The sequence below is a fragment of the Talpa europaea genome (genome assembly GCF_964194135.1).
Source record: "Talpa europaea genome assembly, chromosome: 2".
Taxonomy (NCBI): Eukaryota; Metazoa; Chordata; class Mammalia; order Eulipotyphla; family Talpidae; genus Talpa; species Talpa europaea.
The window spans coordinates 24,914,027-24,938,645 of record NC_140068.1 but is presented as its reverse complement, the minus strand read 5'-3'; the positions used below and the strand labels follow the sequence as shown (position 1 = coordinate 24,938,645).

Sequence of the window (24,619 nt, the reverse complement as noted above, 5' to 3'; positions counted from 1 at the left end):
CTTTATTTGATCTATAAGAAGAGTATAAGGACTGTTTATGTTTGTTCCCAAAGGCTCTGAATTATATATAGAAATGATGAAGAAAATCAAGATCATAGTATTAGAATAGTTTGTGTCCAGCTTAAAAGTAATCTTTTACATTTGTCATGTTTAGTTAGGTAATATTTAAGAGAATCTATCATTTTAGAGTATTTTTCAAAAGCTTATTTATCAAGAGTATTTGTAATTCTCATTTAAAATTTGATATTTAATAATTGATCTAGCTGTTATTTTTAACTTAAAAGACAAAAGAGAAATTTTCTAAATGTATAAAGGATATTTTAATATTAGGAACCCTAGAATTCAATGCATTTATAAGTCATTAAATTTACAAGTTAGTTAAGCATTGGAGAAGTTTTGTATCAAGGTAGCCCCTAGGGAAAGGAGAGGGTCCAGTTTCCCTGCCCCACCCAAGGAAAGATGGAGATGAGCAGGAAGAAGAATCTAGAGACTCTAGACTGGGAGAAGGAAGGAGGGAGATCAAGAAGACCTGGAGAAGGGACGTGGAACAGAGACACATGTGAAGAAGCCGTGCTTGCTGCTCTGCTTTAGGCTTTTACCAGGAACTTGGGACACCAGGAAGGAGACACTTGAGACAGACATAGGTGAGAGACTCGTGGGGAGGCTGACAACAGCAGCTTTTATCTTTTTTTTTTTTTTTTTTAATTTTCTAGAGGCATGTCCTATTTATTTATTTATTTATTATTTGTTTGTTTGTTTGGTTTATACATGCACTGGGTACAGTCAGAAGCGCTGGAGGGTGAGAGAATTCACCAGAGCCAGAGCGGGGAGCAGAGCAGGCAGAAGGACCGAAGTACACTGCTGAGGGGAGCAGCGGGCGGGAGGAGAGGTCTGCGGCCATGTGGGACCCTCCTCTGGTGGCCGGGGAGCAGCCGGGGATTGAACCGGCTGCAGAGGCTGCAGGCAGCTTTGCAACCCAGCGCTCAACCGCTGCGCCACGGGGAGGCCCAGCAGCTTTTATCTTGATGTTGATTTTGCTCTTTTCCTTTCAGACTTGTCTGGCCCCTTCTGCCCCTTTTATATGTGTCCACACCAAAAGGGGCCTGAGACTTGTGGCAAGCTTTTGGGCCTCAGTGGTCCTGCTTTGGGCCAACCCCATTTGCCTGGGCATTTATCCACAAGGGGCTGGGTAACTTTGGGTTCTTGATTTTGAAATTATATTCTTCCTTTTCTTTTGATTGCACACTAATTGTATTAAGGTTATTTTCTATTGAAGGTTTTACACACTGGAGTATGTTTTCCTTGGTGCAGTAGATGACAGGATGTCTCTCATCCTGCCCTATAACAGTTTTATGTATTAATCTGACAAATTATCAAAAAGGGCTATGAATATTGTATTTGCTAGACATAAATAAAATGTAAGGGAGTTCAACATTAACTAGACTGTTATTACCCTTTTAAAGTTTTTTAAAGTTGCTAAATGTATAAATAGAATAGCATATTCCATTTGTAAGTTATATATAAATTTTATAAAATAGAAGAAATAAAATGTATGGTAAATATGTTTTTTAAGGAAGACTTGATTTTTCTTTTTAAAATCTTTTTATTGAGGCAACATTGGTTTACATCATTCTTAGTATTTTATAGAAACATAGGGCCCCCCCTTCAGGTGTTGTTACTGTAGCAGACCCACCCCCAAGGCCCCCATAGTCCATCACACAGTCCATTGTGTTCCCTCCCCACTTGATTTTTCAATATTACTATATAAATGAAATAATAATTAAAAAATCAGTACTACTTTAAATAATCTTTTCCATTTGCAAAAATGACACCAGAAGTTTTTAAGATGACAGCTGTTCTAACAAATAAGAAACCTGAGAGTGGAAGAGAAAGGTGAGTGTGCCCCAGACTGGGCAAACTGGGGGAAAGTCTTGGATGCCAAAGATTCTGAAGAATGTGGGCCCCAGAGCATGAACCACATGTGGAAATACAAAGAAAGGCCAGCAGAGCTTGTACAGACTAGGGTACCTTGGGGGAAATTTTTAAGACTTTATCTCAGAGCAATGATTAACTACATCCAGCAGGTAGGAAACAGATGGCCTGCAGGAAAGCGATGGTCCAACCTGCCTGGATTATTGAAGAGGGTTTAATAAGGGATTCTCTATAAGGAAGTGGGCAGCATTTAAAGAAACCTGCAAGAAACAGTCTTGTGCCCTGAGGCAGAACAGCAAGGAACCATCCGCTGGGCCCAAGTACAGGGGAGGGAGCAGCTATAGCCTATAGTGGAGAGGGTGGCTGCAGGGAGCACATTCCCCAGGCCCTTCCTGGAGGAACACAGCTGCCCTGCAGCAAAGTAGCAAGGAGGCTGCTGGGGTAGGAACCCAGATTTCTCCCTCCTTCTACCATCCTTCCTCCCACTTCCCACTGCTGTGGTAAAATACCATGAAACACCCCAGGATAAAGCGCCTCCCACACAGAGACTGGAGACATCTAGGAAAATAGAAAGGGATCCAGTATAGAAACTGTAAAGTATTTAAAAGGAAAAGTGTCAGCTTCAGATAACTGTACAGAACAGATTGGAAATTGGTGACACCAGGAGTGAGAACTCTAGTTAACATGGGCCAGGGGAGAGTTGTTACAGTGATTTCTAAATCAATATTTATATCCTGTATTGCGTACTCAGTATCCATCTCAACGGTTAGGGACTGCTTCCCTGCACCATAGCTCATGCCACTGGCTACCTAAGTTTATTCAGGTAGACCACTCCATTATAATCAACAGTTTTTATCAACTGACAGCGCTCAGTGTACTCAGGCCAGTGTCCCACACACTAGAACTGACTGCCTGCAAAGTTCCCTTCTCCCCTTGACAAGCAACCCCTAAAGCAGCTTCTGGAGAAGCCCCTGGACAGTCAGTGCAACACTCTCCTGTAAGCTGCTGTCCCATCAGTCCTTGGGTCATCTGCTCTGCTTGACTGAGCCTAGGCTGGGGCTGCTCTCTCTGCCCTTGTAGAATCCACTTTGAACAAGAATACTGTTAAGTCAGTTTAGCAAAAATCCTCCAACTTTCTGGCTGACCTGTGTCAGTATCTTACCTCCCTGGCCTGCCTTCAGCAAGAATTCTGCTGAGTCATCCTAGCACTATTCCTTAACCCTGAGGCTTCCTCACAGTCACTTCCATTCACTGCCCTGCCCTGTTCCTGGGGTATAAATTCCCACTTGGGGTTTGTTGGATTCAGATTGGAGTCTGCTCTCTCTCCCCTATTACAAAAACCCCATTAGAGCAGTCTCCCTTGAAGAGTCACCTTCTCACCTTCCAGAAGTGTAGTGAATAATTTTTACTCTGTAACACACAAACACACCCCATATTTTAGAGTCAAAAACTAATTCACAAGTAGAGAAACAAACGAGGGACTGAGAGGGAGCCACGCTCAGCAGAAGGCTCACTGGACATGGAGTGTCTGTCTCCACTGAGGTGGGCGAGTCAGGGAGAGGCATGACTGGGTGAGGTCCTTGGTGTGGAGGGTCCAGAAGTCTCCTGGTGATGCAGTGAAACAGGACAGGTCTCTCTTCCTGCCCCATTAGATAAGCATTCCTATCTGTTGCATTTAACAAGTTTGTCTTCTTGAAGTTTAATGGAGTGGTCTACCTGAATAATAAGTTAAACATCAGGTGTGAACCAAGCAAGCAGGCACCCACCTGAAATCTCCATATGCCTGCATCAAAAGGACATGCCAACCCTTGCCATCTTCCTTTTGTTTCACTTCTTTGTATAAATAACCCTGCCCTCTGTCAAAGAGCAGCACAGTGGTCTTTCAGACTTGAGTCTGCTGCCCTCCTCATTTGTCAACACATTACCTTCCTTCTTCTCAAACTCTGTTTCCTTTTATTGACTAAGGGAAACTGAGGCCAGCGTTTGGTATCAGTAACAGTGTTTCTCACGCCCTCTTGGATTTCTGGACACAGCCTGACATGTTTATTCAAGACCAGAAGTTACACGGGATTAGTAAATAACCTTTGATGAACACAAAAATATTTCATGGCTATTTATTATGTATTTTTTATGCAACTTATTTTCTACAAACTGTTGTGGGGAATGAAAAACATACTGAAGATGGAGAGTGGTCCTTACTAATCTTTTTTTTTTTAAAGATTTATTTATTTATTTATTTAATTTATACAAACAATAGGTACAGTCACAAGCGCGGGTGAGAGAATTCACCAGAGCCAGAGCGGGGAGCAGAACAGGCAGAAGGACCGAAGTACACTGCTGAGGGGAGCAGCGCCATGTGGGACCCCCGTAACAGTGGGGGGTGGAGGGGGTGTGGATGGGAGCAGCTGAGGATCTAACCAGGGCTGCAGAGGCTGCGGGCAGCTTCTCAACCCAGCGCTCAACCACTGCACCACCAGGAGGTCCGCTCACTAATCACATTTGAGACACAGTTAAGCCCAGGTAATGTTCCATGGATAGACCTAGAGTGTCCTGATATTTAGAGAGAAGGGCTTCAAAGAGAGCAGAAAACACCAAAACTAAATTTTCCTAATCACTCGACCTAAGGCTGAAATTGGATTCAAAAACAGTCTATCCCTCTTTTTCCTCTTCTCCCACAACTTAACCCCAAGTGTGAAGGGATGTGGACATGATGATCACATATATTCATGTACTTCCCAATTCTTGAAATAAAGGAACGTTTCTGTTAGTCTGTTAATGTCTCACAGTGAGAATTGAAAGAAAAATCCTATTGCTCATCACACATGTCTCCATTTTGGGAAACTGCTGAGGCTGCAGCTGCGGAGACTGAAGGTCAGCAAATGAAAAAACAAAAAACCAGAAGTAATTGTTTTGCTGTGAAATGTCACGCAGCCAAGTCAACACACCAAGGCCACCATGTCCCTTCTCAGGCTGGGAGTTGCTGGAGGAAGAAACAGAGATAAGTTGTACAGACAGACCTTCACATCTGCAAAAGCACCCTCTGGGGTAGAAAGATCTTTATACATTAAAGTTCTTGTGCAATTCTCATAATATCTGACTCTTTAGAATAAGAGATCACTTCTGATATTATATATAACATCCCTCCTTTTTTCTATTTGCCAAAATATAACCAGCTGTCTCCTTTCTCTCTTCCATAGAAGAATTACCTGTTCTGTGATGTAACCCATGTGCACAATCCCTATGTTGCTGAACCTAGAACATCTACAGGATGGGACTGACACTCAGAGAAATATCTGGTGCTGTCTCCCCTGGCTGGAATCCTCAGTTTACTCTGAATCATCTCTTTAATAAATTTCTCTCTGAATTGTTACACAGCAGTGATTATTTCAGTTGACCACAAAAAAATCACTCCTGGAAGGATTTTCACTAAGTACAAGGAGAGTCCTTGAGATCAGTGGCCAGTGGTATAGACACAATCTTCAGGTCAAGAGACAGAGGAAGAGGCCTCCTTGGTGGCTCAGGGGTTAAACACAGCGCTATCAAGCTATCGCTAGCCACTGCAGCAAGAGTTAGATCATGGCTGGCCAGTGAGCAACCCGCATGGCGCAGCAGACCTCTCCTGTCTCACCCTGCTGCTCCCCTCAGCAGTGTGTTTCAATAGATGCTCCTGTTCTGCTCTCCACTCTGTCTTTGGTGAGTCCTCTCACCTCCCCACCCCCGCTCCCACAACTCTGGCTTACACCCCAGTTCTTGTATGCATAAATAAATAAATCTTTATAAAAGAGAGACAGAGGAAATAGGAAGTCATTGTAAATATAAGCCACTAAGTGAAAATTCACAAGGATAAGAGCTCAAATTGCAGGTACTGACTTGTAATCAACTGTTTCTCTGAAAAGGAGCTCTTTGTAGGGAGCTTCAGGGTGTGAGGAAATAACTGAATAATTTATATAATGATGGTTAATAATTGTCTCAGGCCAAATGACAGGTGGACTGCTTGATAGTTGATAGTAAAGACCATCCTGTCACACTTTCTCCACAAAGCTGCAGATCACAACAATCTTCCCTTTTCTGAATTCCTAGAGTGGAATCAGATGGGAACCAAAACTATTAGCATTTTATTTTGCTGGTTCTTACATTGATCTTTAATTGTCTTGTGTATAAATAGAAGCCCACTTAGTCTGAATTTTATATTTCTTTTATACATTTTCCCCATCATTCAGAGATATCAGTTAGATATTGAGTTCACAATTAATAAATGTTTGATTAATGATTGGTCAAAGATACAGAACATAGTTCTTGTTCAGGTTATAGAACACTGTTCTGGGTTACAGGAATTAATGGAATAATATTTGCAATGATCTAGGGATGTAAGGTGTATGTTTTTGGTTAAAATAATAACAATCTCATTTTCAATATTCTATAAACTTTTGTCATGGCTTTTTATTTTTAATTAATGTGCCTCAGGAAACAGATTTGCAGTTTCTGAACTGGAACTAAATATTTTTCCTGACACTATGTACTTAAGAGCTTTCCGAAACCATGGATAAAAAAAGCCATGAATTAGGGGGTTGCAAGTTGAGTTGAAGTACCCAAGCCACACCAAAAGATCAAGTATTATTATGGGAGTGGAGTAGCCTAAATAAGGGTCAATCAAAACAGCAATAAAACAAGGCAACCAGCAAGCTAGAAACACCCCCATTACTATACCCAGGGTCTTAGCTGCTTTCCTGTCCTTTTTCTTAGATAAATTTTTTTTCAGTTCCCCCCTTGTGTTCTCAGGCATGCTGCTGATGACTCGAGCATGTCGTTTGGAAACAATAAAGATTTTACCATAAATACCAACCATGATGGAGCCAGGAGTAAAGAAACAGGTAGTGAACAGTATTGTCCCCCAAAATTTGTTGAAAGTAAGTGCACAGAAATTGAAGCAAGCAACAAGGATCTCATAGGTCTTCATTCCAGAAACATTGGCCTCAGACAGAACTAAAGTGAAGGAAAAAAGAGCAGGGGCTGACCAGCAAAATGCCAGCAGTCGCTTGATCATGGAGACCGTCATGGTGGTCGTGTAGTGCAGAGGGTAACACACGGCATAAAAGCGATCAATAGCAATGGAACAAAGATGGAAAATGGAAGTTAGGCTTAACATCATGTCAAAGCTTGCATGGAATTTACAAAAGACATCTCCAAAATACCAGCAGCTCTCCACAGATCGCACCATGCTGTAGGGCATGATGACAGAACCCAGCAGAAAGTCAGTTGTTGCCATGGAGAGGATCAGAAAATTGGTGGGAGAGTGAAGCTGTTTGAAATGTGATATGGAAATCATGATAACCAAGTTGCCAAAGATCGTGATAACCATCGCTCCAGTCATAACTGAATACATGATCACTCGAACATGAAAAGGGCGGCTGGTGGGAGGACAGGATTTATTTTCAAATTTTGGACAACTGGATAGGTCTTCAGGAATATAAATTAGATCCATGGTGCTTTAGCTCTTCAAGTTCCTTTCTAGCAAGATGAGTCAATGTTTCTTTTCTTCTCAAAATGTTTCCAGTAAATTTCAGCTCCTAAGAGTACAGTCAAGTTCAATCACCTGTTACTAATTCATTTCAGTTATAATTTACTTAAATTATATCAGTTGTGTTTGTTTTCTGAGTTACTTGTATTTGAAAGTTTAAAAAACTCAACTGTTTTTCTTTCTAGTCTATCTTATTTTATACCTATTTTTTTGAAGAAAAGAGTTTTGGGGAAAAAATTTGTTGTCAGCTTTCATTTAGAGCACTTTCCTAAAAACTTCTTTGAGCTACAAGTAAATTCTCTTTGACCTTAAAAATACTAAATGCGGGCCTCCCTGGTGGTGCAGCAGGTTGAGCGCAGTGCTGTGAAGCTGTCCGAAGCCTCTGCAGTGCAGGTTCAATTCCCGGCCGGCCAGGGAGATACCCACATGGCTCAGCAGAACTCTCCTGTCTCGCCCGCTGCTCCCCTCAGCAGTGTATTTCAGTAGATCTGCTTGTTCTGCTCCCCACTCTCTCTGGTGAATCCTCTCACCCTCCCACACATCTGGCCTGAACCCCAGCTCTTGTATACATAAATAAAATATTTAAAAAAAAATACTAAATGCACATAAACTAAGTGAAGTCACAATGCTTTTCATTTTGCATTTGTTTACTAATTTGAAATCTTCAATATTTAATAAAAAGGCTGCCGATGTGTTCAAAATGGCATAAGGCTATGGAAGAGTACAGGAATCCAGGTCTCTCCAGCCTGGGTCAATGCTCCATTGCTCTTTCCCTCTCTACTCTGTCTTCATTTCTCTCCTCTCTGCTTCTCTCTCTTCCCCTCCCCTCCTTCACTCTCCACTCACCTTTCCTCTGTGTCTTGAGTTATCTGCCTTATCCTAGGTCGTAACTTGGGAAGCCGTGTCATATACTTGATCCCTGAGTGATTCATAAAGATCACAAATTTCATGCTTAAAGACTTGGGTGAATCAAATCTCCTGTGACTCCTGTTGGTAACATTGGGCTGAATAAGAGAAGATGGACAAACTGACATACATCCAATTCAGTGGGTTATTCACCTTCCTATTTACTTTGGGATAACACTGCCAGGAAAAACAGCTCACTGACAGGCTCTGGAGAAGCCTGACTCTGCCTTTAACAAAGTGTCAAGTCCACTTTGTGAACAACAGAAAAGCAGGCCCAATCTTGAATGAATCAGACAGAAGAGGCACTCTGCACCTGTGTTGGATTCTCCCAACTCACAGAAATTCAATTGTCATGCATGTTTAGCAAGCTCATATATTTAGGCAGATTTAACTTAGTTCCACTTTAGAATACTAAGAAATAGCACACAGTGTCCCTTTATCGTCTGACAGTATCATGAAATCCTTTCATTCTTTCGTGTTCTGTCAATCTTCCCTGACAAAGGGGGGGAAAGAGTTAGGAAAAGTTTCTTATCGAAACCAGCACTGATTAAAACCTGGAATAAACACTAATAATGACTGATGTTTTACTACACTCAGAAACTGTCAATTTATATATATACTGTTTAAAAATTGAATTACAAATTTTCAAATATAAATTCTTTTTTTAAACTCCAAAGCTTTCCTTAGCCTAAAAGTAAATTTCATCCAAAGGGGTGATTTGTGTTAATTTTCAATTAAACCTGTTAATAAGCAGGGCTATAGAACATCTTGAATAATTTCCAAATTTGCATTAGTATCTTTTTTTTTTAATACAAGAACTGGGATGTAGGCCAAAGGTGCGGATAGGGGGAGGGTGAGAGGATTCACCAGAGACAGAGGGGGGAGCAGAACAGGCAGATCTACTGAATACACTGCTGAGGGGAGCAGCGGGCAAGAAAGGAGAGGTCTGCTGTGCCATGGCTGGGGATCAATCTCCTGGCTGGGGATTAGCTCCCTGGCTGGGGATAAATCTCATGCAGCAGTGGCTGGCAATAACATGATTGGGCTGAGACTTTAATGCCTGTGCTACCAGGGAGGCCCTGGATTAGTATCTTAATATAGAAGTGTAAATGTTATTTTTAGTATAATATAAATGATAAGCAAAGGCTGAAATTTATGAAAATTCATGACATTGAATGTTTTTGTTCATTCTCTCATATTTAAGATGGACCATAATGATAATTTACACACTACAGTAACAAAGGCTACTTGGCAGTAGTTCCAGGGTTGACAAATAGACTATATTCAAATGTAGCACTGGAAACTAAGCTAGAAGAAAAAGATTTCTTCTATGAATCTATTCTATAATTATCTATATGAAAAAAAATTACAGGGCCTTCCCTGGTGGCACAGGTGGTTGAACACTGTGCTATGAAGCTGTCCGCAGCCTCTGCAGTGCAGGTGTGATCCTGGCCGGCTGGGGAGATATCCACATGGTACGGCAGACCTCTCCTGTCTCGCCTGCTGCTCCCCTTAGCAGTCTATTTCAGTCAGTCTGTCTGTTCTGCTCCCTGCTCTGTCTCTGGTGAATCCTCTCACCCACCCGCACATCTGGCCTGTACCCCGGTTCTTGTATAAATAAATAAATCTTTAAAAAAAATTTATACATCATGACATCAAAAAGCAAAAATAGTATCTGGCATCTGATTTATTCCAAATAGCTCACGGTTCACAAAATTAGCCTTATAAAAGCACAGAGCAATTGGTAATGGGTAGCAATGAAATCTTGAAAATGTTTTCTTCTTATAAGCAGGGAACAGGGTAAACAGGTAAGTGACAATAAACAAGAAGAACAGGCAGAGAAACCTCCATTTCAGAAAGCAGTGGCAGAAAGGAGAGCAAAACTTCAAACCAAACAAAATTGTTGTCATTAGATATCAATTACAACATTATTTGAAAAGTAGAAGTAGAATCTTCACTAAAATTAAACGCTCAAGAATGTGTTAGAAATAGTGGGTCCATGAAGAAATGATCTAAGTAAGTCTTTATCAAGACCACACATACCTTTTCTTATTGGACAACCAGGAAAAGATCTGGGGAAACACTCCTTGGTTAGAACAGCAGAGATGGTCTTACACACTACAAACATAATCTGGTTGTAGCCTTTGCTCCCTTCAGACTACAATGCACACACCCCCTCTGAACACAGTTCTCTCCGTCTTGCCCTGACAATGCCCACTTCATGGCATGATTAACTCCCTTTCCTCTGCTGATTGCCAGTTCCTTCATCTCTGACCACTTCAAGGCTCAGCTCAAATATCATTTTCTTCTAGAAGCCTTTTTTTTTTTAATTCTCCCAGTTGGAGATAATCTTATAAAATTATAGACTATTGCGGTATCCCAGGATCTTAGAGGATGGTGGTTCCACTTCCTCATCTTACAGCTGATTTTGATTTCAAATACCGTTGTTTCCTTCTTCTAGCATTGCAATTAACTATCTCAACTGCAAATTTCTTGAGAAAAGGCAGCCCATTAACCTTCCAAGCCTGTAGCACTTAATACAGAGGTGTTTGCACAAGGCAGGTAAGCAGTAACAGCTTGTTGAAATAAATGGGAGAAATTTAATTCCCACAAACCATGAAACCTAGTTATTATGCTGCTAGAGACATCTGGTTTGAGAAAGATTAAAATATTAGGAAGGCAGTACCTGCTGTTTAAAAGGTAGCTAATAAACCTCTCCCCAAAACAAACAGTATTCCAAATGAAACCAAATGAACAATAAAATTCCAGATGACTTAGAATTTTTAAATTACTCAATAGGCATATTTTCTCTACATCCTACCAACTCTTCCATGTAAATGACCAAGTTCCAGAGGTAGCCATTGCTTCTAAACACTGGAGCTAACATTAATATCTTGCTTCTGTTTCAGTAAACCTCCTATCACCCTCAACATCTCTAATCATGGGCAACAATTCATTTCTGACCCATTTGAGCAGCAAGGAATTCCATGGCTTTATCTGCTTATAGTTTCTCCCATCTAATTCTTGTTAATCAAAGTATGGTTTATAAACAGCCATGTCATCATCTCCTGGAGACATGTTTGCCAAAAAGAAAAATCTCACACCTACCCTAAAATGTGCACCTTAGTAAGATATCTGTTATTTTTCTATCTGTTGAATTCAAGAATAGTTCTTGAGAGCAGAAAAATTTCATTTTTAGTTTAAGCACTTTTTGTATCTGAAATGAGTGTATAGGTTTCAGGAGCAAAAAGCAATATATCTTAAGTAAGTGCCGCTTTCAAGATGATAAAGTACCAAAAATGAAATCTGTAGTATCTGGCAGTGAATTAAGTAGTATATAACAAAAATTTTTATTAAGATATAATCTCTAAGAGGAGAGTCTATTTTAGCATTATTGAAATACATAAATACCTTACCCTTACTAAATCATGTCTTGTATACTTCCTGTATTTTGCAAAACCATTTTTATATGCAACCATATAGAAATTTATAAACTTTATCAATAAATTTCAATGGAAAATTTAAGACCTTTGTTTAACTTATATATCATAATTGTTTTTTTCTAGCTACCAAAAAAAAAAAAAAAACCTAACTTCACTGTTGTGTCTTAATTACAACAATTTCTGGTTCACTATAAAATTTAATTATACTGTCCAATTATTTTCAAAAGAATAAATCAATTTTTAAAAAAGACAATATATTTTCAATTCTTTTTATTGACCCAGTACCTTCCCTCTCCTGAAAAGTTACTTGTGATTCATTGAGTGTCTTCTAGTGGCTTTGCAAGCATGACACCAGGAAATTCTGGAAAGAGTAGTGCCAACCATTGAGATATCCAATTTATATAAGTTTGTGTTTGCTCTCAAGAGGATTAGAGTGAAGAAGTAAGATCCAGGAATTCCAAGAGAGGAACTAAATACAGAGCCTGGGGGGAGAGGAGTGGCTCTTTTACTCTCTTTCCTGGGAAATAATGAAATAGTCTATGTTTTTTTAATTCCCAGATAGTTTTCAGTTTCTTTCTTTTTTCCAAATGAAAGAAAACAATTTCATGTTGATTATCATGGTTATTTGGGTTTCATTTTTGGAAGATAAAGTACTGAAACTTCTGTGTATTAAAAATATATAAACATCTGTAGGATAAATTCAGTGTTGGCTGAGAACCAAAAAGGAATAATTATCTGAATCATAAAAGGTTTTCTGCTTATACACTAATTCCGGCATGTAATGAGATGGTGGAGTGTGAGGGGAGTATTTACATTGACTTTAGCCGTTTGTACCAGTTTGACTAAAACTCTTAGTTAAAAAAGAAGTAAAGCTAGTTGAAGTATCACAAATCTTGAAAAAAATAGTTCAGTAAACACAGAATATTGGATAGGAAGTCAAGAAAGAGTGGGATTCAAGTTATGTTTCTATAACTAATTGTAAAATCAGGACAAATCATTTAATCTCTCTGGGCTCAGTTTTCTGTCATGCAACTTTCTATAAAATTATGGGTGTGAAGGGGATACATTGGTAATTCTGAGAAGTGGAAGTAGGACCAGAGGGGCAGAAAGGGAGGGTAGAAAGTGCCTAAGAGTCTGGATCACCCTCTTTCACTAATAAATAGGACAAATGGACCAAAAAAAGTGCCATGAAAAGGTACAGCGAAAATTATGTTTTCATGAAAGGAGATTAACTGAGTAGAACTTTAAGAAGGGGCTAATTGAGTAAATGATGTTTTAAAACATGACTAGGGTCTAATAAAGAGAGAAAAAGCATCATAAGAAATTTTATGGTCTCATAGAGGTGTCAAATTTTAATTTTATTACTTTCCAACAAAAGTCAACAGGCAACTTCACAGCAAGATAATTAGTTTTTATTTTCTAAAAACAAGTTAATGAGTTGAGAGGTAAGTGCAATAAATATAACTTCAAAATAATTCCACTTTATATATAGTAAAGCTAAAATCTCATTTTTTAGCAACTAGTCATTTAAAATACATAGTCTTTACACATGTGCATATTTAAATACCAAAACAACACATTAAAACAAAATACCAAAATGAAAATAAACATCATTTCATTAAGAACTGCCAAGTAGACTCAATACTATCCCACCTACCACATTAGCTCTCATGCAAGCCACAGGCTTTAATGATTGTATTTTGGTAAATTGCTTTTTTCATTTATTTTGTACTTGTAGTTTCTTTCCCCTTTTCAAAGAAGCTCCATTATTCCACATCTACTCTACAGTCTAAGTGAGGGACCAACCTACCAGCAGGCCAGGGAGGATAGAAGGGCAGTAGAAGGTTTAGGCAACATTAGGCAGGCCCATTTTTGGACAGGTAAGCAATAGACTAACATTTAAACTGACTACTGTGGCGCACAGACCTCTCCTGCCGCCCGCTGCTCCCCTCAGCAGTGTACTTCGGTCCTTCTGCCTGCTCTGCTCCCCGCTCTGGCTCTGATGAATTCTCACCCTCCTGTGCTTCTGACTGTACCCAGTGCTTGTATAAATAATAAATAAATAAATCTTCAATAAATAAATAAATAAATAAATAAATAAACTGACTACTGAATGTGACCACTTAATTGTGATCTGTGCAATGAACTAAAATTAAAGCAAATTTAGGAATACTGACAACTTTTTCACAGAGGGAAAAAATATTTTGTTCATGAATGAATAGAATGTGTATGTAGAAAGTAAACAAAAAATATTTCAGTGAAACAGTTATGCATGTAAAACACACACAAACACATGCATAAATATAACTACAATTAAAACTTCAAAAGGCAATATTTACCCTCAATTCAAGTGCTGTGTTCTGAGATGATGTTTTCTTCTATTCTAGTTAGCTTTTCATGAAAAATGTTTGTAGTCCATGCTATACTGGAGCCATTCATACCCACTTACAAACTTAGGTTTGTTCAGGAATTTTGAGTAAGTTGACCTTATATTTGTAGCTTGAAAACAGCGAAATGAAGACTTATGTGTGTGTATATATATACACCAAAGAAATCGTCGAATTCTACATATCCAGGCATTTTTTTTCCCAGAGCCAGGTGTTCAACTTCTATCGCTGGTTGCAGAGCACTAAATTGATTTCACTAGTTATTAATGGGTCTCAACTTACAGTTATAAAGACACCAAATAACATATAAAATTTCTATTCCCCAGAGGGGCCCCTATAAATACTAGTTTTCTTCATGGCTTCCTCTTCCCACTACTCCATTATTTCAATACATACATATTAAGCAAAAACAATGGTGGATTCAAAACACAACTTTTTTTTTTTTTTTGAGGAATTTTTTTTAAAAGATTTATTTATTTATGCATGCAAGGACTGGGGTACAGGCCAGAGGTATGGAAGTCAGAGGATTCACCAGAGCCAGAGTGGGGAGCAGAGCAGGCAGACTGATGAAGTACACTGCAGAGGGGAGCAGCGGGTGGCAGGAGAGGTCTGTGTGCCAAGTGGGACCCTCACTGGGAACTGGGGATTTAACGGGCATTGCAGAGTGCTGTGGGCAGCTTCGCAGCCCAGCGCTCAACTGCTGTGCCACCAGGGGAGGCCCAACACAACTTCTTTTGGTACATACTTAACATTTATTAAAAGTGAGAAGACCAATTAACAATGTAAAATGTGTATGAACCTGAGGACGAAAGGGCGGTACTAAATAGAATTCTCCTACTAATAAACTAGAAATTGCCAAGTGCTATGATTTAAGATGACACATGAATGAAAATATGGGTGAAGTCTATGACCTCAGTTACACAGTTTTCATTTCTTCTTTCATTTAAAACATACTTAATTTCACAAAAGTAAACTCAACTTAACTCAGCTAATAAATGACTTAAGCTTAACTCAGCTAAAGCTTAACTCAGCTAATAAATGACTGATTCCCAACAGAATATGCCTTTTGAAATTATTTCTTCATTTACTTTAATTTTTCATTGTTGATGTTTTAAAATACACTTGATTAGGCACCTAAAAAAAAAAAAAACAGATGGAAAATATGTGTGCTGGTGAGAGGGGAGAGCAATTCTCAAGTTCAATTTATATTTTGATCTCTTCCAAACAGTATTCAAGTTTTTGTGTGTACTCTTTATTCCATAGTCTCGTCTTCTCTTTACCTTTCTGACTCTTTTTCCCTTGGAAGTAGTAGGTGTATGAAATATTCTAAAAAGGAGGGTATTTGATTCAAAGAGAAGATGTCTTTTTCCCTAGAGTGACTGCTTTTCATGGAAACTGAAATCACACACACATACACACACACACACTTCTCCTAAGTCCCAATCCTTTTGCTTCTATTCACTTATACAGAATAAGTTTATTCAGTTTCTTTTTGAGTAAACAAATTAGTATTATGGAAATGTGAGCTGAAAACTTTACCTAGTAAAATGTATTGTAGCGCTTTACGAAACCAGGGATAGAAGAAACCATATATTAAAGGATTACATGTGGAATTAAAATAGCCAAACCATGTCAAAGCATCAAACAAAAGTACAGGAGTAGAGAAATTCAAAAAGGGATCTAATAAAATTGTGAAGAAACAGGGAAACCAACATAATAAGAAAACCCCCATCACGATTCCTAAGGTTTTGGCTGCTTTTTTGTCTTTCCTCATTTGATTATTTTGATTCTCTGGCAAGTTACTGATGGCACGAGAATGTTTTCTGGATACTGCAAAAATTTTGCCATAAATCCCCACCATCACAGACCCAGGAGTGAAGAAACCTGCCATAAACAAGGTGGTCCCCCAGAGCTTGTTGAACATCACTGGGCAGGAACTAGAACAAGCAACTAAGATACGGTAGCCTTCTATTCCATCTGCATAGGCCTCTGAGAAGACCACACCAAATGCAAAAGCTCCAGGGACTGACCAGCAGAGAAGGAGCAACCGTTTAATGACTGGAATCGTCATTTTAGTGGAATAATGCAAAGGGTAACAGATAGCATAAAATCTGTCAATGGCCACGGAGCAAAGATGGAAGATGGATGTTATGCTGAGCATCAGATCAAAACTATAATGAATCTTGCAAAATATAAGCCCAAAATACCAGCAATTCTCCACCGATCGGATCATACTATAAGGCATGATGGTGAATCCCAGGAGGAAATCAGTGACTGCCATGGAGAGGATGAGGAAGTTGGTTGGTGTGTGAAGCTGCTTGAAGTAAGAAATGGAAATGATCATGGCGAGATTGCCAAACACCGTGATGAAAATGGCTCCTGACATAAATAAATACATGGCAGCTCGGACACCCAGTGGCTTTTCATTTTCTGGGCAAGATCCTTTTCCATATTCAGAGCAATTGAACGTTTCCTTCAGAAAAGCAAGAATATATGTGATTTTGTCAGATAATAGATAAACTATTTTATGTTTTATATAAATTTTCAGAGAAAGACAGAATTTTTGAGAAAAAAATTTGTGCTGAAACACACACACACACACACATACACATATGTATTAGACATATCTCTTCTGTTCCCCCTAACATTCTCACAGAAAAGGGTAAGAAGGAAAAAACAAGAGGTGAGTAAGATTCCCCCTGTTGGTATCAGGTTTTTCAGGTAGTTACCATTCTTCTTAGCCACCCACTGCCCAGGTAAGCATCTCCTGGGAGAAGAAAGTACCGGAAGAAAGTGTAGTGTTTTGAACTAGAAAAGGAAGGTTCTAATCATCTTCAGTTTGCTCATTAAAAGACTTAGCAGAGTCAAAGAACGTTTTGTGGTTTGTCTTAAATCATTTTACTTCCTAGAAAGTAAAGCTAAGAGAAATAACAATTTTATTTTCATGAAAACATCACACACACACACACGCACACACACACACACTACTTTTGTGCTATGGGCAACCCCATCACTACATTATGTGAGTATTTGATAAGTAAATTTTAGTTAAGCATCATGTTTCTCTGTGTGTATTTGGCATGTTTCTTGCATGTGACATCCATCACTGATTTATACCTTTCAGTGGTCATATTCTTCACATCTTTCAGATTGTGAAAGTTAAATAAATCAAACAGTATTTTCCAAATTTTCTTCCTCAAGTGTCATTTTTTATAGTTTTAAACCTATTCATATAAGTAAAGAAAAATACATGAATGCAACTGAGTTAAATAGAAAACCTGATTTTTTCTCCATTACTGTAATGTTTCTACAAGAAATTCAGGGAAAAAAAATATTTAACACCTAACGAATTGCTTGCCCATTCAGATTATGTGTAAATACCAGGTCTAAACTTGATTCTAATAAATTCATTTCTACATTTCCCCGATGAAGTGAACAAACATGAACATTGTCATGAGTAGTTTTCTAACTTATCTAATGTGATCTCACTTCTTACTTTGCCATTAAAATTTACCAGTGCTGCCATATTAAATACTCCTCTACTTTAGCAACTACTTCTTAAGATTCTTAAGGTACTTTGCAAAGTTCTTCTTTCTGCTAACCATTTTTTTCTGCTTTCCTAAAATAATTTTGCCGTTACTAAGCTATTGATTTCCTTCAGTTTTCCAATTTCTAAGAAAAATTCAATGTTAATGAATTTTAACACATTGGACAATACATATAAACAGTCTTAGCACAGCATCTGATAAATATATTATGAGAAAAGAAAATGATGACCTTCTCTCACTCCTGCCTTCCTTTCCATCCTTCCTTCTTTCAGTCTTTGCTATTGGAGATGAACACCACATTTAAGGATACATTTCACCAGAAAAAAATTTCTTCTAAAAAGTAATGGACTCTGGTTTCTTTTCAGGTGATATAAATTTTTCACCTTTACTAAGAAAGCAATGGAATGGAGCTGTATGTAACAAGCCCAGGTAGCCACCTTAATTTTGTGTTTCATTCTGGTGAACACTTCTGGACAAGTAATTTACTCAGTCACTTATGAAGAGATAACCCCCAGAGGATTCTCAATCCTCCCACCGAAAGCTGCATTACCAAAATGTAGCAATGATCCTATTCACATGGTTAAGAGACTCCACCTTTTATTGTAGATTTGTTTTAAATTCTGCAACTTAAGTCTTCCACATTCTTCCACATTATCTCTGCACATCACCAAGAAATAAAAAGGACTCATTGCCTCACATGCTACTGCATTATTAGGGAGACAAATTGCTTTTTACCAAAAGCTAAAGGGAGAGAAAACACAGCTATGTTCTTTTTAATCTCTTCTCACATACCTGATGCATGGTAGATGTCATTGTAATTAAACTCTTTACTGAGTTTCTTTATTGAGTGAGGGAGGAAGGTAGTCACCCAATTTCTTTGTTTCTTTCCTAACGATTGTGAATGTTTATATGGAACTACCTGGCCTGAACTAGGTGCATTGTGCTGCTCTATAACTTACCAATTACTCTCAAGAGAATAGGGTCTCACATTTAAAAAAAAAAGAAGAAGAAAGAAAAAAAAAACACCTTTGCCATTCTAAAGTTGAATAGCTTAATGAGTCGAAACCACTCCTCCATCCTCTCAGGAGTATCTGCTTACCTAAGTTTTCATCACCTACAGCTCTGTAGGCTCTAAGTTGGCTATTATATGATATCTGTAAAAGAGAATCTGAACCACTGAGTTCTGGGTGACCCAAAGGAAACTGATCCCAGACCACATGGATGGGGTCAGGGGTTCAAGTAAGAAAATGGGTATGCATTTTCCATCTCTTTAGGGAAATCTGAAATTGTCACTGTATGTTTTGTCTCACATTCTAGTCACAGAGAAGAAATCTTACCACTCATTGTTTTTTTCTCTCTCCTTTAAATATGCAAAGGTGTCTATTTTTTAAAAATCTTGAACAAAATGGGTTTGAACTGCATGAGTCCACTTACATGCAGATTTTCTTATAAATAGATGATAAAAACTTTTGGTATCAATAAATACAGTATAGTACTAAAAATGTTTTCTCTTATGATTTTCTTCTCTAGTTTACTTTATTGTAGGAATATAGTACTTAATACGTATACAAAGTATGTTAGTCAACTGTTTCTGGTCAACAGGAAGCTAACAGCAATTAAGTTTGAGAGGGAGTCAGAGGTTGTACTCAAACTTTTAACTGCCAGGTAGGCAGTGCCCTTAACCCTGGCATTGTTCAAGGATCAACTGCACACTACAAAGGTAACTAAAAGAACAAATCTTTTCAACTCTCTTAGATTTGGAGGGATAGGCATAATTCTCATCTCTTTAAGGAACTCACATATCCAAGTGTCTACTGTTTTGTTTGTGTTCTTTTAAAAGATGAAAGTTCATTTTCACTGATGTCTAGGTTCAGGAGGCAACATATGTAGGTGAAATGTAATACTGGTGTCTAGAAGTGTTGGTGTCCTGCTTGAATTAGTGCTAGGGCTGCTCTTTGTGCTCCCACTCAGGATGGCTCATGGCTGCGGCACAGCCATGTGACTTGTGCTTTTAAGGGCTCGTAGTTGGATTAATGCTCTATTGTTATCCTTTTGAAATTCTTAGTAATTTTTTTAGCAAATGATTCTGTATTTTAATTTTGTGATGGGCCCCACCAATTATCTAGGGTCTCCCTGGTGGTGCAAGGGGTTAAGTCTCGGCACTATCAAGCTATCACCAGCCACTGCAGCATGAGTTCGATCCCTGGCCAGGGAGCTAAACACATGGCGCAGGAGACCTCTCCTGTCTCACCTGCTACTCTCCTCAGCAGTGTATTTCAGTAGATCAGCCTGTACTGCTCCCCAATTTGTCCCTGGTGAATCATCTCACCCCCTGTATCTCTGGCCTACATCCCAGCTCTTGTATGCACAAATAAATAAATAAAATAAATCTTAAAAAAAATTGATGTATTCGTCTTGGGGTCAATTTCTCTTAGGACCTCTTCTGGAAGAAGAGAATGAACAAAGAGGAATCTCATTTCAGAGTCAATTCATATTTATGTTATGCTCTGATGAGAAAATGCATATGAAAGTATTTTTTTTATAAATAATAAATTTTATTTTTATATTCCCCATACAATTGCAGCCCCCATTTTGACCCCAATCCCTCCCCTTCCGCCTCCCACCCCCCAAAAAGTGTCTCTGGTTCATAGTTTTTTGTTGATTTTGATTTTCACTTTCTTATAGTTATTCATTTTCCTGGTCCCTTATTTAAGTTTTCTAGATTCCTGCTATGAGTGAGACCATCCGGTATTTTTCTTTTTCTTTCTGGCTTATTTCGCTGAGCATGATCCCTTCCAGTGCCATCCATGTTGCTGCAAATTGCATGTGTTTATCTTTTTTGAATGCTGAGTAATATTCCATGGTGTATATGGACCACATCTTCTTGATCCAGTCATCTATTTTTGGGCATTTGGGCTGTTTCCAAAGCTTAGCTATTGTAAACAGTGCTGCTATAAACATAAGGGTGCAGGTGTTCTTTGGAATTGATGTTTCTGTGTCCTTTGGGTAAATACCTAGGAGTGGAATTGCTGGATCATATGGAAGCTCTATGTTTAGTAGGTCCAGAAATCTCCACACAGCTCTCCATAGTGGTTGGACCAGTTTGCACTCCCACCAGCAGTGCAGGAGAGTTCCTTTTTCTCCACATCCTCACCAACATTTGTTGTTGCTAGTTTTTTTAATATGTGCCATTCTCACTGGTGTAAGATGGTATCTCGTGGTAGTTTTGATTTGCATTTCCTTGATTACAAATGATGTTGAACATTTTTTCAGCATATGAAAGTATATTTAAAGAAAGCTTTACAAACATTGCCACAATTGTTTGTCAAAGAAAAACTTGACTTTTTTTTTTTTAACAGTTGATGTGATCTCTCAGAAGTTGCCAGCAATTCTTATCTCCTGTGGTGGGGGATGGATAGTAAGTCAGTTTAGATGAAACTTCTTAATTCTGTAAATAATACCTTAATCATTGTGGGGTTTTTTGAAGATTTATTTATTTATGCATACAAGAGCTAGGGTACGGGCCAGAGGCATGGGGAGATGAGAGGATTCACCAGAGACAGAGTGGGGAACAGAACAGGCAGATTGACCGAAGTACACTGCTGAGGGGAGCAGCAGGAGAGTCAGGAAAGGTCTGCTGCACCATGTAGGTTGCTCCCTGGCTGCCCAGGGGATCGAACTCATGCTGCAGAGGCTGCAGACAACTTCATAGGTTGTGTCTTAACCCCTGTGCCACCTAGGAGGCCCTAATCATTGTGTTTTGATTATATAGATGGGAGACAAGTAACAAGGAATGTTAAAACTTAAATTTTTATTTTTTAAGAGCTAAGCCAATTATATGGGCTTGTACTTGGTTTAATGCTCTATTGTTATCCTTTTGAAATTCTTAGTAATTTTTTAACAAATGATACTGTATTTTAATTTTTGTGATGGGCCCTACCAATTATCTAGGATCTCCCTGGTGGTGCAAGGGGTTAAGTCTCGACACTATCAAGCTATCACCAGCCACTGCAGCATGAGAATCTTATCTCCTTCCTTTTTAAGGTTCACTGCTGCTAGAATATGTATCTAATAAACAAAAAGATGCCATTTTTTCACTAGCTGTCAAGAAATGACCTTACAGATTTCCAGAGTGGGGATGACCATGAGGGCAGAAGGCGGACCAGTGGTGCAGTCAAAACCAAATCCTAGAAACAATATATGGGTGAGCTTTGACACTCTTCTGAACCAGTCTGTAACCCGAAGGCAAGACTTAAGAGCTCTTCAGTGACTCTGAATGTAGTGAGCGCCAGTTCACTCTACTTTCTACCTCTTAAAAGATATATACCTCTTCAAAGTATAGCTTCCGCCATAGACTCAGATCTCCAAGTCACCCCATAAGAAATGACATCGTGTGATGGGGTGGCCACCTATTTTCAATAGTGACACCTTGTGGAGCTTTGAAACAACTGAATCCTTGAATTCAATCTTCAGAAAATATCCAAAGGGAAATGAGAAGGCTGGCAAATTATTAAAATCCTATCAAGACATATGATTTGATTTTGTACTTTAAGCTGGCTGTATTGTATCACTAATACAAATGTTCACAAATGTTAATGGAACTCAAGTGTGCAGTGTTTGAACTAATCACAATTGATAATGTGTTAAGTCTTGCTTGCTTTAACATAATGAACTCCTGTGACTGTGAGTTAGATTGGGCAATACACTTATATACTGACTTCCTCCCAGGTTACTACTATGTTTGCCACTTTTTGATTTTTTACATGGTTTTATTATATACATTGCATAACTAAATGAAAGTATTGTTGGACTTAATTGATTTTAGAACTCTTTCTAAAATGGATAGCATGTTCTTTGTTATCTTTTGGAAATTTATACTCTATGCGGCAACAGTTCATTCATTTTCACTGACTTATTGGTTTAGCTTTTCTCATCCTAGTGGATATTTTAATTATCTCTTGTTATTGTATTATTGTGAACAGTACTATTTTGAGCATACTAATGAAAGTTTCTTGGTGCATATATTCAAATATTTTTCATGAAGAAGTATTGCTGAGTCAAAAATATGAACATGGATGTTTGACTTTGTAAGACAAAACAGGTTGAACTCCAGAGTGGCTGTACTAATTTACATTCTCATGGTCAACGTGTAAAAGTTTTTTGTGGTATCGTTGTATATCTAAATCTAAGAGCATCTTCAAATCTATAAGTAAGAAAATGACCTAGCTACAAAGAAAAATGGACAATAATTGATAGCAAAGTAGACTAAATAAGTTTGATCTAATGAAAATATGTAGAACATAGCACAAAACAACAGCAAATTATACAATCTTCTCAGGCATACACTAAACATACAAAATTGATGAAATATTGGGACATAAAATAAAGTGTCAACTAGTTTCACAGGACTGAAATAACACATATAAGTCTTTGAGCATAAAGCAATTAATCTAGAGTAAATCATAAAACACAGTTACTAGAATATTAAAAATTCACTTTAAATAACTCAATAACTAGAAAACACATTAAAATTATAACTTATTTTTGAAATGGGCAATAAAAAAGGTACTAAGGCTTGAAAAAGGCAACTAAAGCAGAATTTAAGGGAATTGTGTTACTTAGTTATTTATATAAAAAAGACTGAGAATTAAATAAATAATTATCAAAATTAAGAAGTTAGAAAAAGAAAAGTAGAATATCCAAAGAAACAGAAGGAATGAAAAAATAAAAATATGAGCAGAAATTAATACAAGAACAATGTGCAATAGTGAAGCTCATCAACCCCTAAAAATCCTTTAAGACAGAAAGAAAATAAACAATTTAGGAAATGAAAAAGAAATGAATATGCATAACTCTATATATAGCAAGTATTTAAAAGGAAATAAAAATACATTTTGACCAATTTTATGTCAATAAATTTAAAACATGTGAAATGGACACATTTTTGGCAAAATGTAATTTATAAAAACTGACTCATGAAGAAGTGAAAAACAGCCTGTGTTTCTGTGACACAAATTAGTTTATACCAAAATAACTCATAGAAATGTGGTATCAGTAAAATTCAGAATTACATGTTAGTTCTTAAGTGTTTTCTTTTGAATCACATTAATGCTTTGATGTGATTCCACACAATTAAAGAAAAAAATCTTTACAATATACAGAGACCTCAGGAATCTTCCTGAAGAGCAAGTTGTGACTGCTTTGGTGACTCTGAAGACAGATAACTTTCCACAGCATTAAACTATCTGGTGAGCCTAAGAGTGCAGATGGAATAACTCCAAAGGCATTTTCTCTGAAATTAAAAAAAAAAATGATTAATGATCAATGGCATTCTTAGCTTAATTTTTTAAATTTTAATATTCTTGTTAAACCGATGTCTACTAGAAAACAAATGCACTCAAAGATACACAATTTAAAGGAGTAAATACAAACCCCCCTCAACGAAGCTAACTGATTGCAAAGCTGAGTGCAAACAAACTCCAGTGGAAATTTACTTTGCTAATGTTTAGTTAGGATTATTTGATTTTTTTAAGGTCCTGGTTACACTGCTACATAGGGCTTGGGTGGTCAGCCATTAATCCTATTTTTCCCATTAACCCTCTTATTTTTAGTGCACAATTTTAAGAATATTGGTTTTTCAGGTACCCACATATTATGTTAAAGCAGAAACATCTGTGACTAAATAGTCGGTGACCATTAAGATGAATTAATAGTTTTAAATGTTCTCATAAAGACTATCCCATATCCAGATTGATCTAATGGCAAGTTCTGCTGAATATTAAACAATCAAATTAGTCCCATCTTATAGAAACCATTGAAAACACAGAAAATGGTCATTTTGCCAGTTGGTTTTATGCAATTAGCTTATAATTGACAAAAATTCTG

At 37.9% G+C, this 24,619-nt stretch overlaps 2 protein-coding genes across 2 annotated transcripts; both read right to left on the bottom strand.

The window, feature by feature from the left end:
• Positions 1 to 6,382: 6,382 nt before the first annotated feature.
• On the bottom strand, positions 6,383 to 7,414 carry LOC311167195 (trace amine-associated receptor 3; the record flags this gene model as incomplete). Its single annotated transcript, XM_084228036.1, has 1 exon — positions 6,383 to 7,414. The coding sequence occupies one exon, from the start codon at positions 7,412 to 7,414 to the stop codon at positions 6,383 to 6,385; it is 1,032 nt and encodes a 343-aa protein (XP_084084162.1).
• An 8,067-nt stretch (positions 7,415 to 15,481) lies between these two features.
• On the bottom strand, positions 15,482 to 16,584 carry LOC311167514 (trace amine-associated receptor 2; the record flags this gene model as incomplete). The annotated part of the gene is made up of 1 exon (XM_084228570.1): positions 15,482 to 16,584. One exon carries the CDS (start codon positions 16,582 to 16,584, stop codon positions 15,664 to 15,666), a length of 921 nt encoding a protein of 306 aa, XP_084084696.1. The 3' UTR covers positions 15,482 to 15,663.
• Between the last annotated feature and the right edge of the window lie 8,035 nt (positions 16,585 to 24,619).